The following is a 17,815-nucleotide window of genomic DNA, read 5'->3' on the forward strand; positions in this document are numbered from 1 at the left end:
CTAAGGTAAGTATAATGAGCTTCCTTCCTTTCTTCTACTTCCATTGTTATGAGGATTTGAGTTAGGGTTTGAGTTGGAAGATTGATTATCAGTCTATATTAGTTATGGGTCCGAACCTATTAGTTAAAATGAAAATAATGAGAGTTATTTAGGGTATTCAAACCATACATTGATAATTTTGTCAAGAGTTAGTTGGGAGGAGTTATTTTCATGTGAATTTTACAATTAATAGGGTTGTTGGGGGAGGTTGACACTCATTAATGGTGATTAAATGACTTATTAATGATAATTTGGATCAATAGAACCCAGTGAACCCATTGGGTATGAATAGGTAGTGAATTATGGAATAATAATGATATCCTTGTATTATGATTGTAGTGTGGTTCAAATTGGAACCATTCAAGCTTGTGAGAAGCTTTAGAAGTGATTATTGTGAAGGGTAAACCTTTAGCCTCTCAAAGGTTTGAGGTAACTGGGAGAAACCTAATTTGTATAGCTGTATGTTAATTAGATAATTGTAGAAATTATGATTTAGAATTTGTTGGAAGATTGATTATCGATCTATATTAGTTATGGGTCTGAACCTATTAGTTAAAATGAAAATAATGAGAGTTATTTAGGGTATTCAAACCATACATTGATAATTTTGTCAAGAGTTAGTTGGGAGGAGTTATTTTCATGTGAATTTTACAATTAATAGGGTTGTTGGGGGAGGTTGACACTCATTAATGGTGATTAAATGACTTATTAATGATAATTTGGATCAATAGAACCCAGTGAACCCATTGGGTATGAATAGGTAGTGAATTATGGAATAATAATGATATCCTTGTATTATGATTGTAGTTTGGTTCAAATTGGAACCATTCAAGCTTGTGAGAAGCTTTAGAAGTGATTATTGTGAAGGGTAAACCTTTAACCTCTCAAAGGTTTGAGGTAACTGGGAGAAACCTAATTTGTATAGCTGTATGTTAATTAGATAATTATAGAAATTATGATTTAGAATTTGTTTGATTTATGAAACTAATTGATGCAATTTGGCAATGTGATGAATTTGTAATAAAATGGTTTTGAAAAATGTAGAACCTATTGCATGTTGTGCATTAGTGACCTTTGACTATGATTGATAGCATGACATGGTAAAATTGATAAGAATGTGCTAATTTACATGTGGAGCATGTGAGTGTGAATAAGTGAATTCAAATACATAATATGTGATATACGTGCATAACATGATTATTGGTGAGAGTTCACCTAGAAAGAGGAATAATTGATAAATCCATATGGTATTAGCAGCACCGTTAGAATCGAGAGGTAGCCTTTATCCCACGGTTGATTCAGGACCGTTTTACTTGTTCTGTGAGGGACTCAAACCTAATTAATCTCTATCAGTTTATTTTATGAGGAGGCTAAATTAGGGGTACGACATCCTATAGTTGTTAGTATTGGGAAAAACTATGTTAGATAAGTGATTGAGTTAACTCTGGCTTGGTAGCTCATCATAAGTAGAAGGCTGAGTTAGTACATGAAGGATGTAGCCATGTAATAGCCACCAGTTTCAGGGCAAAGGTAACAGGAGGGTATAAGGCTAGAATTTGATCTTGCATTTAGTTTTGACACATGATTGTTATTATTATGGTTTGACATGTGTTACGGGCACATGGCTGGTATTTTTATGACCCCATATTGTAATTTATTATTGAATATGATTATATGTGTTTAAGGCTCAACTACATGGTTGTTAGTATTGTGTACCATGACTATGTTTATCACATGTGTTTATATGTGTGTTATTTTCCAATTACATCTATTTTCAATTGATATGCAATTGCATAAATTAGGTAAAACTTGGTTACTGAGTAATTATACTCACCCTCAATTCTCAATATTTTTAGGGCCTAGCTTATTGAATCAAGTCGGGAAAAATGCATAGAGGCAAAGGATTTATAGAGTAATCCTTTTGCACGCCTTCCTTATAGTTTTATGTGTATTGATTTGACGACCAACTAGGATTCACATGAATAATTTTGTACTACTTGCTTTATCATTGTCATACTTGTGTATTTTGTGCTCTGGGTTAGCGTGTAACAGCATGGCCCCTAGCCCCTTACGCTGGTGAATACGGTGTTAGCACGTGTCTCTTCACGAGCCCACATACAACTTTTTCCATGGTAGTGCATGGGTTATTTCTCACCCTACAAAGAGATCTTTTGTAATCTTCTCAAGGATTGAGCCCCCAACCTTTCCTACCTCAGTGAAGTTGTGACCAACCCCAGTACCATTAACACTTTAAGAAAGTTGAGGTTAAGTCTGGTACTATTAAGCCAACTTGACTCAATGGTACCCATATATTACCATAGGGAAATTCGCACGTGGGCCCATAAGGGGACATATACTAACACCACATTCGCCAGTGTAAGGGGCTGAGGGTCATGCTATTACAGGTAACCTTTCTTCAAAATAGAGGGGTTAATGTTATCATATAATTTATTATATTTATTAACTATTATAATTGTGTAAAGTGAATATAAAATATGATTTTATTGAATTTAGGATTTGAATGTAAATATTTATAATGCATGATTTTAGCATCATAGATAAATATGTGTGCGCGTGTGATTTATGTGGAAGTGATGAAATGTATGTGTGAAAAGCATGATCATAGGGTATGGAGTTCACCTAGAGTATGTGTGGATGTGTGTGTGTGTGTGGAGATGTGATTGAGTAAAATCATATGGTCAAGCTAACACCATGGGACATTCGGTGTAACAAGTGATATCAGGTTGGCATCATAAGACATCTAGCACAACATTATATTAAGACTATTATCATAAGATGTCTGGGTAGTTTGGCAACTCTTTAGTACACGTGAGGGTATGGTTAGGAGTCAATGACACCCCTATCATGAGTATGTGTAAAGGGAAAAACTGTAGTCTGAAAGTGAGATAAAATACCTTTGGCTAGATGTTTCTACCACTGAAGGTGTGCTCGGATCAATATGTGATTGATCCATTAGAGCCTATAGTTTCAAGTCGAGGAGCTTTAGAGATTGGCGGATAGTTGATCATGATAATGATTGTGATTGTGTGAAATTTAAGAAAGAGGGGGGAAAACTATGTTTATTATTGATATATAAACTATTATTTTGGTTTTGTTTACTTGTATGTGGTTATTTGTCTTAATGAGCATTAAATAAGCTGTTTTAGTTATTGTAATTTTTATCTCACCCATGGTTATTTAACATTTTTTAGGTTTTAATATTAATGGTATGAAAGAGAAGAATTTAGGCAAAAACTATAAATTTCTCATTTTAGCCCATTATAAGAATTGGTGTAATGAACTTGTATCATATAAGTTATGTACTTGTATAAAAGTTGCCATAGGAAATACATTATAGTATATTAGCTTGTAAATACAAATATATGTGTGATTTTGACATCCCAACCTATTATGTGTATATGTGCATGTTTAAGGTGAATATGACAATGTGGGCTAAAGAATGATTATAAATGTATGTGGATAGAATTATGTGTGATAATGTGAAAGTTTGGCCATAGTATGGATTATATATGAAGAATAAGCAATTGAGTAGCCAATTGTATGTATGGGTGTGATATTATGTGTATAATTGTTCAATCAGGTGTATATTGTTTTATTGTATGTGATCAAAAACCTATAAATAGTCAATGACTTGTGGCTTCAAATGATGATGCTTAAGTAGTGAATTTTGACTTAAAATAGTCAAAATACATTAGGATATCTAACTTTTAAATAAGATATTGGATTTAAATGAAACTAGTATCATTAGTTAGATTTTAAAATAAGCTTCGTGTGGGTGTTTGAATCACCCCAATTGAATATCAAATGAGAAACGATACACATCTAAAGTTTACATCAAAAACTGCTATTTTGACAGTAGAATCTAATGTGCCTGTGCAGTGCATGTGTCAACATTCTGTGGCGCATGGCACAGAGTGAACGCCAGTGCCTCTGTGCCACATGTTATGATACATGGCCCTTGTTTTGGCCGAGTTTTATTATTTAAAATTTGTTTCCTTGTTGACTTTCACATGTATAATTGAAGTGCTTCTATTGTGTAATGTTTTATAACATAAGTATTTTCAAGAATTGGTCTTGAAATGCTTTATGTTAGGATCCCTACCTTTCAAAAAAATGGTGTTAAATTGTTTGGTAAATTGCGTGGAAGATTGAATAGTAATGTCAGTAAGGGCATTACATTACGTAACTCATTTATAGGTCACAATTTTCCCTAAATCTCACACTATGGGGTGTTGTACTCTTTAAACTAGCTTCCTCATTAAATAAGTGAAAACTAGAGTATGTTTAGGTTCTTTATTACATAATAGGACAATCCCTTGTCAAACAAGTGGCATGATAAGTATGAGCAAGTCCAGCCAAACCATCAAGCTCCAATGATAGCCTTACCATGTTGATTTTAATTCTCTACTCCTCTTTCTAGGCAAATTCTCACCTTTCATGATTACGCAATGCATAAAGATGCAATTTCTCATAGCATACAAGTAATCATTATCATTGTACTTAATATTCTCATTGTACTCATATTATACATGTTTATCACACAAACACATAGTAACACATCATCGAACTCCACAACATATTATGTCATTAAACTCCATTCACAAACATTCATGAAACTCCATATGTCACACAAACATTGAACTCCTTATTACACATATTTCATTGAACTCTTCCAACATATCACATCGTCAAACTCCATTTACAAACATTTATATAACTCCACATAAGCTATGCCATTAAACTCCACAAAGTCATAATATTTGATTTTCAAGTATTTTACGCCATACTTGCATTTTACATCATCTTACACACTTTAATTATAACATTTAAATCAATAAATCAATTAACACATAAAAGCACAAGAAAGATTTCCCCAAATTACCTCAAACCTTTAAAAGGTCAAATGTTTATCCCTCAAATATATATTTCTAAAACTTCAACAAAGCTTAAATGGTGCCAATAGGCAATTAGTCTACAATAAATCATATTGCAATTGTCAATATTCTCTTTTAGGATAATTTTCGACATCTAGTTTAACACTTCGATACTATTAATATTTAATCTTCTCATATACAAAGGCATTTATATGGTTTATTAGCTCTCTCTCACTTCCATTAATTTTATTAAACTCCCAACTAACCATTAGTGGAGTCACATTAATCCATCTATCTCATTTATAGAGGATTTTCATGTATTTATGGCTCCCAACTACTAAAACACATAGAGCCATAAATGCTAGATTTAAATAATCTAAACAACTCCCATTAAATCTATTTAAGTTAATGGATTCAGACTTATAGCATTTATGGACAAAAAATTATCTCTTATAACAATTCGTAACTTCCATATTCAAAAAAAATGGAAGAGAAAGGAAGTGGAGGACTTAGGAAACTTACTATTAGTGATAAGAAGCTTTAAAACAATCTCAATGCTCTAATCCTCTAAGCCGTAGTGGAGCTCTTGATGTCTCCTCGATTTATCTTTTGTTTTTTTTGCATCTATCACATTAAAATCGTGGCCTTATGCCACGATGCTTATACCATACGCTGTAATATGTGGCACAAAGCCATTCCTCTTTATTTTTCTTAGTCTTTGATGTCCAGGTAGCCTAACTTCATAATGGACTCAATTTTAAGATTGAAATTACAACCCAAAATATTCATTAGCTCCCTATACTCACACATCACATTAATTTACTTAATTAATCTTATTTACTTAGCTAATTAAGGGTTAAATTCTCTAAGATGTTACACTAGCAGTCCAAGAGCTCTACCTCATTGCCTCTTTAGTTTTCTCTTTTCTCCTTTTTCAAAATCAAACACAATTCATGTTTGATTTAACACAAAAATTGGCCATGTGTCACAGCACATGTCATAGTGAGCCATTATGCCAATTTTGGCCTTCTTCCATCCTAACTTACTTCTAAAGCTGTCCAAAAGTTAAAAACCTCATTAGTAATCCAAAAACATCATCAATCCATTAATCATTCAAATTTACCAAATTACCTTAGTTAACACCTTGAAGAGGATGTTAGTAAGTATTTGGTTGTTGGAGGCCATTAATGGCCAAAATTGGGCATTTAATGTGGTTGTTGGAAGTGTTTGATGGCCATTAATGATGGTTTAATAATTCATTAATAACAATGTGAGCTAAAGGAATTTAGTAAATTCAATAGGTATGTTTAAAAGTAAATTTATGATTTTGATAAGTTTGGAATGTTGACAGGGCCATGTGAAGGGATTTTGGGACCTGAGGCCAAATTATCTAAGAGGCCTATTGTATTATTATTTAATATTCAAGCACAAAATCAAATATTAAATTTTTATAGTCAAGTAATTCTAACATTTTGCTTCCAATATATAATATAGTTAGTCCATTTAATATTTTGTAACATGGTTGATCTTAAATAAGATTTAAATAATTTTAATTTCAAAAAAACTTCTTTTAATAGTAAACAACTATTATTAATATTGTCAATGATTCTATAAGCAATAAAAAAATGACTAATTATATAAGATATATAATTAATTTAATACTTAATGAGAAAAATAATAACTAGTTATATGGGGTATAAACAGACTTTTTTTTAGCTTAAGGCAACTATCTTATTGGCCTTACATGAGCCATAGCCCTAAATGTTGAGTTAGAATGTTAAAATTTATCCAAATAAAAATATTGATGATTATCTTTACAGTTAAATTATAGACTAACCAAATTTGGCGCTATTTGTAATGTTCACTTTGACATTAGCAAACATAGCACACAACACTATTATAATAACCATAATTAATTAATTCCTTATATTAGGTTATTATAACACAAATGTTTAAGAAAAATAATTTAAAAGTTAGGATCCTAAGAAACCCTTTTGAAAATATTTGAGCCAAACCATAATTTAAAACATACAAACAGAAATAACAGAAGCATAAAACAATTATTGTCACATACAATAATCAAAAGAGGTAATTTGGACATTTCTCAAATTGCATTATCCATTGCAACACATATGTCATTTACGGCGGATAGCACAGAGAAGGAAGCCTCTTGTTGTGTAGTGTGTCATGATACACAAACCCTACACCGCGGTGCATTATTAATGTCATGACAGCCTCTAGGCTAACTTCCAGAGTATGTCATTTTGCCATTACATTCAATTCGAGCAATTCAAGTAGCCATACATAACTTTTTAAGCTATCTAGGTATTGACATCATTTTCACAATCAAACACTTTACCATTTGAAAGTCAGATACTTGGGCATAAAATTATCCTCTTTTCCTTTCAAAACAAACCTAAAGTGTCCAAACCTACCAACTAAGTGTCAATAACTCTAGAATCACTTGAACTAACTTAAATAAGCCACAACATAACTAATTGAATAGTTATATAACATCCGATACATTCCATACACAAATTGACCATTAAAACCTAGATTTCACATTTATAAAAAGGTGGTAATTATCATGCATATCAATCTCTTGGTCAATCATACGCATACAGTTAATACAATAACTACATTTATACTAATATTTTAGCTTCTTACTTAAATTTTCACTTCATATATAGCAACTCATGTTGAAATACGTTAAAAAAACAAAATCCATCATGCAAGTACTCCCAAAACAATATGCATCCTAGAGTTGGCAATATATATAAATATATATCCAATTTAGTTACACCAAATACCAAGAAAAGAGCTATACCCAGTAACTCCTTAGATCCTCGTAGTGTTCTCCTTTCCTTTGCCCCTAATGGAACTTTCACCTATAAAACATAACTATGAGAATAAGTTGATGATTCAGTAACCAAATAATATAATCTATTAATGAGCATACAGAAATAGCATATGAGTGTGTGAAGTGACAAGTAAAACATTTATCTAATACACACCAAACACATGATTATCATATATCAACTCATACAATGCATAATCAATACTTTTCCCCTTATATCCTCCTTATTCCTTCCTACTAAATCTATGGGCTAACAATATAATAAGACTAGGTTCATAAAAATGGATCGGCCCAAGCTTACCAATCATGGGAGGCAGTCTCAGCTAAAGATGCCTTTACCTATTTTTGACCACAGATCTCCCCTTTCTCGAATGTTCGCGGTGTCATATACCCAATCTATTTTTAAGATAGTACAAAGACTTCCAAACAGGAGAGATTGTACACCGAAGTCTCCATAATACTAGTGTACCATATGGATTTCATACAATATGCCCTGATAATTCTAAGACAAACTCATACCCACTCATAATGATCATGCTTATACAGTCTCAATCATACACAATCAAGTCATTGGGAATGAATATACATCATTTACTAACATTTCAAACTTATATTTGATATCACAATTTTCTATAAAAGGGAAAAATGCTTTAGACATAGGTTTAAAACTATAGTTTCAAAACTACTTCACACAAGTTTCCAAAATCCAACACTCATATAAATAAGTTGCTAGTTTTTGTAATAGAATATATATGCGCGCGCACGCACACGCGCACTTTTCATGAAACTCATACACATTTAAATACACAAGTAAAAGGACTAGATTATTAGGTTAACTCAACCATTTTACCTCAAAATAAGGTTACCGTGGCAATTTGGTTACTCGACAAAGGTCCATTAGCTCCATAGGGCTCAATTAATATTTAATCTATAAGATTAAACATTAATAATTAATTATAAATATAAATAAACCTTCCTTTTCACCTAATTTTAGGTACCTACTATATCTAAATTTTCTCTTTAACATAATCAATACTCTTAACACACTCCAATAATTTCATTTAACATCTAAATACTTAAATAACATTAATTCTTTACCCATATTACTTCCAATCTTCCAATTTTCACTCAAGGTTCATATAAACCTTAACCAAAAATTCCAAGTTACTATAAAATCCACAAAATTAGGTTTAGAAGCTTGACTTAATTTCCTAAGGCCCTAATTAAAATAACAGGTTAGTCAAAACTCAAGGGAGGATGAAAATCAACACTAACTCTACCTAATCTATAGAAAATTCGCATAAAGAAGAAGATGGATAGGAAGCTTATCCAAATATGTGACTAGCTCAAATTGCCTCTAAATTACCCTCAAAGTGAAGCCTTAACGACCATAAACTTTGCCTCTGCCTCCTTTTTCATTTTCTCACTTCCTTCCTTTTGTTTCAGCCCATGTGCACGATTTGATAAAATCAAATTTTTGTGCATCCAACGTAGAAGATGGCACAATGAGGCTCAAAATAATTTTAGGCATCACTTGATACTTGATTTGCATGAACTTTTATTTAGCCCTCTTTTAAGGATGTCCAATGATCCAATATCCTTATTAGTAGTCCGAAAACATCATTAACTTATTAATTACTTAATGTTATCAATTTACTCCTTTTAAATACTACAAACTTAAAGCTTGAAATTTAGGATGTTACACCATTCAAGCTAATTGGAGCTTTATAAGTGTTAGTAATTGAGGGTTAAACCTTTGACCTCTTATAAGTTTGAGGTAATCGAGAGAAATTTAGTTTGTACAATTGTTTGTTAATTAATTATTTGTTGAAATATTTTGTTTGAAACATATTTGGTGTTTGTGAATTCATTTAATGCAAATTGTGGCAAGTTATTTGTTGGGTGAGAAATGTGCTTGAATTAAAAAAAATGATATGTATGTTATATGTGCATATGAAAATGCATAACACGGGTTATTATGTATGATTAGATATGTGGAGTATGATGGAAAATTGTCTTTGATGAGTATGATATGTATGATGTGATGAATGTCAATATATGTGCATGCTAAGTGTTGATGTGTGCATGGCATGATCATTTATAGTAGGAGTTTGCATGTGGAGAGAAGAGTATATGTGATAAATTCATGTGGTATTGACGGCTTATCATTGAAATTGGAAACTAGCCAAATTGTTGACCATTAAAATAGGGAGGTAGTCATCCTATGATTGATAAGAGACTATCCCACTTGTTCTTCGAGAGACTCAAACCTAACTAGTCTCCATTAATTCATAAGAAGGTTAGATCAAAGGTACGACACCTTATGTTTGTTAATATTAAAAAAAATCGTGAATCACAAGTAAGTGAGGTAGCCTTGGCCAAGTAGTTCCTCATGAGTGAAAGGCTTGATTAGTCTGAGTTCTTGGACATAGCCACTATAGCCATCAATTTCATGTCAGAGGTATCAGGAGAGTATAAGATTGTCATTGATCATGCATTTTATATTTTAGTCACATGGTTGTTATTATCGTAGTCTAGCGTTATTTGATAGGTGCATATGGTTGTTAGTATTGTAACCTTGTATGTATTTTGTTGTTCAAATATATACAAAAAAGATTGCAAGAGGCATCAACGAGGAGAATGGAATGAATAATTTTGAATCTTGTTAAGAGGGACAGATGAAGATCAAATGGAATACTTATGAAAATTATTGATCAAAACCTTTTAGTTAACAACATTCTTAAGAACTTGATAAATGATAGAATATAATAATATCATATAATTCATATAGCCAACCTTATATAGTGAGATAATACTTTTTGTTGTTGTTACTGTCATGTTTATTCTTTATTCAGTGAATTTCAAATATTCTTGTTAATATTTTTGTACATGTTAATTGCACTATAATTACGTTATAATTATGTCAAATAGGATTCATAAAGTTCATTTTTATTTTATGTTACAGACAACTCTTAGAATATAATATTTTAGGAGTATTATATGAGGAGAAGCTCCTGTGCAGAGGGTAGTAAATGTTAGTTAACTGCAATAGAGAAAGTTATTTTTTTGGGCCAGATAATAGAGAAAGAGATAACATAATGCATTTTAAGTAATGTGTTGACATTATAGCATACTATCATTTAGCTTTCTTTTCCCAGTTTATTTATTTATTTTGAGGTAGTACTTGCCAAGTTTCAGATCCGGGTGAAGCAGTCGGACCAATGTGTTAACTGTTAAGTGGAGCGTCAGATTAATCAAACAAAAAAGAAAAAGAGGGGGGGACGGGAAGAAAAAAAGGCGTTGGAGCGGAAGAAATTTTTATCCGCGACAAATAAAATCCCGTCAAAGTCCACTCTCCGCGCTACTACATAGCCCCGGGCCTGCAGCTATCTCGCTTTTCCGAAAATGTTGAAGCTGTCTCGCTTGTTCTCTTCCAGGTACCGAACTCTGTTTCGTCGAAGGCTTTCTTCATTGTCATTCTGTATCACCTATTCACTGTATAGACAATTACTGTTTTTGGCTTCTTTTCTCTCGTATTGTATATTTTTCTTGACCTAGCGTAAGCGACGCGAAAAATATTTTGATAATTCCCATGGTAACCAGGGATATTGACCTTGAGAAGGAAAATTTCTGGACATTACTGTTGAACGTAGTCGTGAAATAAATAAGCATTCTCTAAAATTTCTGGAAAATTTAATTCAAGGTTCTCTTAAAAAATTCCACACCTATTTCGCCATTGTATTGTTGGCTGGATACTCGTGATGCTTTCTCCCTTCTGTTGCTGTTTCTGCTTGGTAAACGGTCCATCTAAATTGGGGAAAAAATACTAAATATGATAGTTGTCGTCTTCCCAGATATATGCTAATATAAACAAGGTTTAGAAAAAAAAAAATTTGGGTTTATCTAAATTATCAGGGTTCAGTTCATTCATTTGGGATATGTATTACTAGTAGATGTAACCCTCATCTGCCAATAAACGTTATGACCTGTGAAAATTGATGCTTGTTCATTGAAGATCAACATTATCAGGGTTCAGTTCATTCATTTGAATTGTTATTGTTAATAGGCATCAGATATCAGAAACACTGTTATCTCAGAAAGCTGATCTTAGAGACGCTCTATGGCTTCTGTGTGGTTGTACTACCCATTCAGCTGGCATTTCTACCGCTACAAATGACTATTCTGCTAAAGGCAGGCATTCTCTAAACTAGCATTTTCTGGACATTTTTTTTGCTAACTTAATCGAGATCCTGTGTCTGTTTTCCACTTGCTATCCCGCAGGATATACTTCAAGTCAAATATTTGTTCCATATTCTGTTTTCAAAGGCAAAGCTGCACTCTCTCTGAGTCCCCGACTTCCAACTTTCTCTAAGTTGGATGTAAGCTTGTAATTTCTTTATTTCAATTTATTGAGTACCTCTTTTGTGGTCTTAAACAAAATTTCTTGTTCCTGAATTCCGCTTTAAAAGTCTGGGACCATTGTTATTGATCGCCGTGGTTCAATGATGATGACTTTCATACCTGCTCTTGGTGAGCGCAAATATGACTGGAAGAAGAAACAGGTGAATAATTTTTTCATCTTTGTTTCCTCCTCTTATTCCCCGTTATCTTTTTGGTATACTGTGTTGTTTGAAGCTCAGCCCTCCAAGGTAAATCAATTGTTTTCAAGAGTATCTTGGTTGCAACATGTCACTGATATTTTTAGTTGCAATTATAATTACTTATGAGGAGGAACTAATGTGAAACCTTTTTATGCATCCCACATACTCTCTGTCTCAAATTATTAGTGATTGCCTTTTTGTAGAGATTTGCTCTCTCAGCAACGGAAGTTGGTTCTTTGATAAGCACGGGCCCCACAGATTCCTGTGAATTCTTTCATGACCCTGCAATGTTATCAAGGTTGGTTTCGTTTAGAAATTGGTCTGACGTAGGCCTTTCTGTTGTAACATTTAGGATTAGCTTTTGACTACCTCACTATCAAATCATCACAGCTTAGAGAAATATTGTGGGGAATGAAGGAACTCACATAGCATTAACCTATTGAATGTGCATTGTATTTACAGTTTTACTTTTGTACAGTTTGAACTTTGAAAATTGATTCTTGATGGTTTAGTAAGTACTGTATGCTGCAGTAATGCTGGTCAAGTCAGGAAGAGCTTATCAATTAAGCCACATGCAGACAGCTCTGGCTACTTTATGTCTTTGTGTAAGGCCCTGTATTGTTGGCTTTGATGTTTAGGTAATGTATCTCATACGCTTACCAGTGCATCGACCTCTTTTGGCAGCTGTTGTGAACAACATTTTAAAAACCAAAGAATACTTGTCTGTTCCAGTCACAACTGCTGAGTTTGCTGTGATGAAGACTGCCTGTAGCGTATGCTCTTCTTATCATTTTTATCAGATTACTTTAATCATGCCAATTACATTATAGCTGTTGCCTAGGCTTGATAATTGGACTTTCAAATCGATGTGAAAGATTCAATGCCTAGGCTCTTTATTAGGAGGGTCAAGATTTTCGTAATCGTATTTAGTCATACATTCCACCATATATTGTTCCTTGGTGCAGTTTGCATTGCCGCGCATTATGGGTTGGGATCGTCTGGCTCATGATCAGTCCAAAGGCATGCATGGTCATCAATCAAAGGTTGACCCGCAAGTTCTAGACTTGGAGTGGGCAAAGTGAATTACAAAATGAAGTGTATCTGTATCCTCGTTTGTATGGCTTTGCCAATGTTTGTTATGATTTTGATTTTGAAGACCGGGTTGCTTGACAAAGGTTCTGGCTTTCTATCACCGAACTCCATGTGATGTGAGGAACAATGCTCACTTGTTTAATGTTTTTCTCCTTAATTATGAAAACTATTTAGGCAAGAATTTCAACTTATTTATCTTCTCGTAGCGCAAATTTTCGTGTGAATGGATGATTACAGTGGCTTTATTGCTCTTGATGCAAGCAATTATCCTCTTTTTAAACTCACGTGGGAATGAATATTCTTCACGTCTGAGTCTCAGTCTGAGTTTGAGGCATGTGGAAGGCACAAGACATCTATGTGGATTGTCTCCACCCATTGACCTATTGTCCCTTACAACTGAGTTATCTTCATTGCCCATGACCTACCCATTTAGCTATGACGGATGACGTTTTCAGCTGTCTATTCCACTTTCTTCCACCTTGTGCTGCTCCTGCAGCTACCGCAACAGTGCAGAAATCGGTTTCGTCCTAAGATGAGCGCCCTGGTGCTCAGCACCAAAACATTGTTATTTGGCAGTATTTTTTTTCTTTTTTTTAACCACAAATTTATTATAATAATGATAAATAAATATTATAAAATTATTATTTTAATATTTAATAAATAAATAAATATTAAGATGTTAAAATTAAATATGAACAGACTAATTCATTAAAATTTGACTTCATATATAAATTTTAGTCTGAATAGTTTAAAATTGTATTTAAAAAATTAAAATTGCAATTAAAAATATTTTTTTATTTTATTGGTTTTGCACAGTTGTTTATTTATGAAAGATAATATCATTCAAGGCATAATCAGTATTAAATATAAGTATTTTTTTTAATAAAAATTTAAACATTAATTTATTACAATGTAAGAAAATGGCTCATTTTGTTAGACTCAACTCTTATTTTAAATTATTTAGATTATTTTTTATTTTTTTCAATACAATTTTCAATGTTTAAATCAAAATTTTTATTTAAATTATTCAGGGTGAATTCTAACATTTTAATATTTATTAATATATTAGATATTAAAATAATAATTTTATAATAATTATTTGTTATTATAATAAATTTGTGGTTTGAAAAAAGTGAGAGAAAAAAAAAACACTGCAAAACGGTAGTGTTTTGGTGCTAAGCACCGAAACCTAAGATGAGCACCGAAATCGAGTCCGGCAGTGCATCAATTCAAATTAAACCTTCTGCTGTTATTCCTTTCTGGTTGTAGCCATGGAGGGTCAAAGGCAGAATTGGAGAGTGAAAATGCACCATGAAAGGAGATGAGACCTTGCTGCCACGAAGCAATCCTTCGTTTTTAGTTTTGTTAAATAAGCGTTTTTAACCCCTTTAGATGCTTTTTGGACTGGCCTACCACTTGTTTGGGCCCATTCTGTTATAACCACAGGCTAAACCATTTCATCGCCCCTCTCCAAAATAAATAAATAAATAAAAGGCCGAATAAGCTGGGCGTCACCAAAATCACTTTGGTGACTCTGCCTGCACTAACCCTTGGTACTTGACCTGACCTGATCATTTTACATATTAAACAATTTTTTAGAGATCATCAACATTAAAATTAACGTAAAATATAAAATTGCATTAGTGCAGCTATTTTCAAATTCTGTATAATTTATCCTGTTTGTTTACTATTATTATCTCTACACATTTTATTGGGCCTCCATGTATAACTATTTTTTTTTTAATTTTTCTCTGCATATTTCAATTGTTAAAAAAAAATGTTACTATATACCCAATGAGGGCTGTGTGTGTTTAGTGAAGGGATTAGTCTTCCACAACGTGATAAATCAAGATTTAAGAAAAGTATTTATATTTAATATTCGATTATATCTCGAACATGATTGTCTCAAATAGAAAAACATTTATGCATAATAAAAAAAATTAATATACAAAATATGAAAATCGGCACAGTTAAGCTGTAAAACATGCATAGATATCGTGTAACTTGCAGCCGCATTCATTCTTTCAGCAATATTCCTTTACACATTTTATTGGTTTCAGTGTTTTAGAAAATTTCAAGCTATTATATATCATAGTCTAATAAGTTTGTGAGCGTCTAGCCAAAAGAAAATAAATTGTCTCACCGTGTATTATGTGTTTCAGTGTTTGTTCAATATGTTTTGCTGCTTATTATATTCAATAGATAAACATTTTAAACAGATTATATTATATTTTTAAATATGTATTATATAAAATAATTTGTTCAACCATACATTTACACGGATAAAACTATTATAGCTACGATTTAAAAAAGAATAAATACTTTCACAAAAAAATTAAAATAGAATACATATTTATCTTTATAATTTTTTTATTGTATCATCATAGATGTGTATCTCTATACTCTCTACATTTAAAAATATAAGGCATTTTTTATAGAATTGGGTATTCAAAAATGTAAAACATTTTTAGTGTTTTGAGGTATAATCATTGCCTTTTTTTTATGAATGACTTTATATTTATTGTAGAGTATTTAATAGGGATAAATATGAAAAGATAGAGTTAGTTTAAAAATAGATAATTACTTTATTGAGGGTGAGATTTAATTAAAAATGTTTTATATTTTTAAACAGTATTGAGTCTTGATAAGTTGATTGTAAATTAATGTGATACCAAAAAGTAATTTGGAAACTCACAAGCTTCTGGGGAGACAACAGCAACCAACTAGCACTCATCCACATGTATAATGCTTAACCTTAATTAATTAATTAAATAAATGGTAAGTTAATCAGTCTGGCTTTTTCTTCTTGTCAGTGAAGTGAGGGACGGAACAGTGACTGATTAGTGATTATGGCCGTATAGGTTCCACCTTCCACGTCAGTGACTGGCGGCTTTTATATAATAGTGATTTTTCACAGGCATGGAAACTCCACGATCGAAAAGCAGTTGGCATTCACAATTATTCAATTAATCATGAAAACATCCAACTTCTTTATAGAAATATATACATGGCTGTCATTTACCTGTGTGCAACGACATCCATATATAAAAGTACTTAGCGTGTCACCGTCAGATCCCCTGTTAATGCCGTAATAATATGGATTTGGATTTAATTAGTCTGCATACTCAGCGTGCTCTACTCACTCACAAGAATTATTAACTATGTAATAATCAACCAATGGTATTATTTTCTAATCTAACAATGACACTAATCTACTCTTGATGAACATCATGATGGATCCGGCCCCTACTGTCCCACTCTCGCTTCCTTAATTTTCTATATAATACCCACTGAAATGGCTGCAGCTTCACCGGGAAGACAATCATAAAAAAAATTATATAATCACCAGAGGTTGTACTTTTCTTGTTCATGCACAAATAATTGAAGCTCAAAGTCAACGACCATACATATGTGAGATCCGTAAACTTTTCCCCATAATCCAGCACCTAGTGAGCTAAACAAGCCATTCTTCATTCTATGGGTGGGTTAGGTTTCTTTAATATAACGTGATCGGTGTCCGCTCGCAGCGTCATAATTTACTATTTTTGTATCTTCCCAAAAAGGACGACCATACTTACATATAAATATTTAGTTGACAAATTGAATTAATATGCAGTTCGTCACCGTGTCTCCCGTCATTTCCTTTCCCTTTCACTTCAGCTAATCAGCTCCTAAACAAATCTTAAAGTAATGGAGGGCATCATCGGAAATAGAGAAACAGCGAGAGATTGTTCAAAAAAAAAAAAAAAAAAACAGAGAGAGTTAAAACTAGGTTAAGAAGCTAAACCCCCCCCCCCCCTGCCCTTTTTGCGCAAAGCTCAAGAAGCTAACTGATACTACTATTTTATAAGGTCCGTGGCGCTGGTTTTCATCTAAGCTGACAACTTGCAGAGAGTTAGAGATCCCTTCGAGAAACATACGAGGAATATCAGGACCACAAAATAACATATTTGGTTAGCCATAAGAAATCATGTTTAGGCCATCACTCTCATCAGCACTTTAAAATGCGCGCGCGCTCACAAACCTTGTTATATATATTTAAAGCAATTCATTGCTTGACGGCCATTAGAAATTTTGGTTTCCATGCAAGCATTTGGGGAAAAAACATTGTTCTAGTATATTTGCATAGATATGTCGCCAATACTTGAGTTATGAAGAAAGTAATGAATTAACAAACAAATGAAAGCTTGTCAATGCAGAGACAGTTCAGACGTCATCTGTGCATACACCTGCTAACTAGAGAAGGCTAGATATACAGATAAAGTTAATCTGGTGTCTGATTTCGCACGCTTAATAAATTCAAGAATAGGCTATTCGGGTTAATCTCGGCA

At 32.7% G+C, this 17,815-nt stretch overlaps 1 protein-coding gene across 1 annotated transcript; it reads left to right on the forward strand.

The window, feature by feature from the left end:
* The first annotated feature begins 11,004 nt into the window (after positions 1-11,004).
* Positions 11,005-13,675, forward strand: LOC129306760 (single-stranded DNA-binding protein WHY2, mitochondrial). The gene is made up of 8 exons (XM_054947491.1): positions 11,005-11,228; positions 11,858-11,982; positions 12,073-12,170; positions 12,261-12,353; positions 12,596-12,690; positions 12,924-12,997; positions 13,077-13,165; positions 13,358-13,675. The coding sequence occupies exons 1-8, from the start codon at positions 11,197-11,199 to the stop codon at positions 13,472-13,474; spliced, it is 723 nt and encodes a 240-aa protein (XP_054803466.1). The 5' UTR covers positions 11,005-11,196; the 3' UTR covers positions 13,475-13,675.
* Positions 13,676-17,815: the final 4,140 nt, after the last annotated feature.

The sequence above is a fragment of the Prosopis cineraria genome, unplaced genomic scaffold, assembly GCF_029017545.1.
Source record: "Prosopis cineraria cultivar Desert tree isolate PC_DT_omini unplaced genomic scaffold, ASM2901754v1 PC3, whole genome shotgun sequence".
Taxonomy (NCBI): domain Eukaryota; kingdom Viridiplantae; phylum Streptophyta; class Magnoliopsida; order Fabales; family Fabaceae; genus Prosopis; species Prosopis cineraria.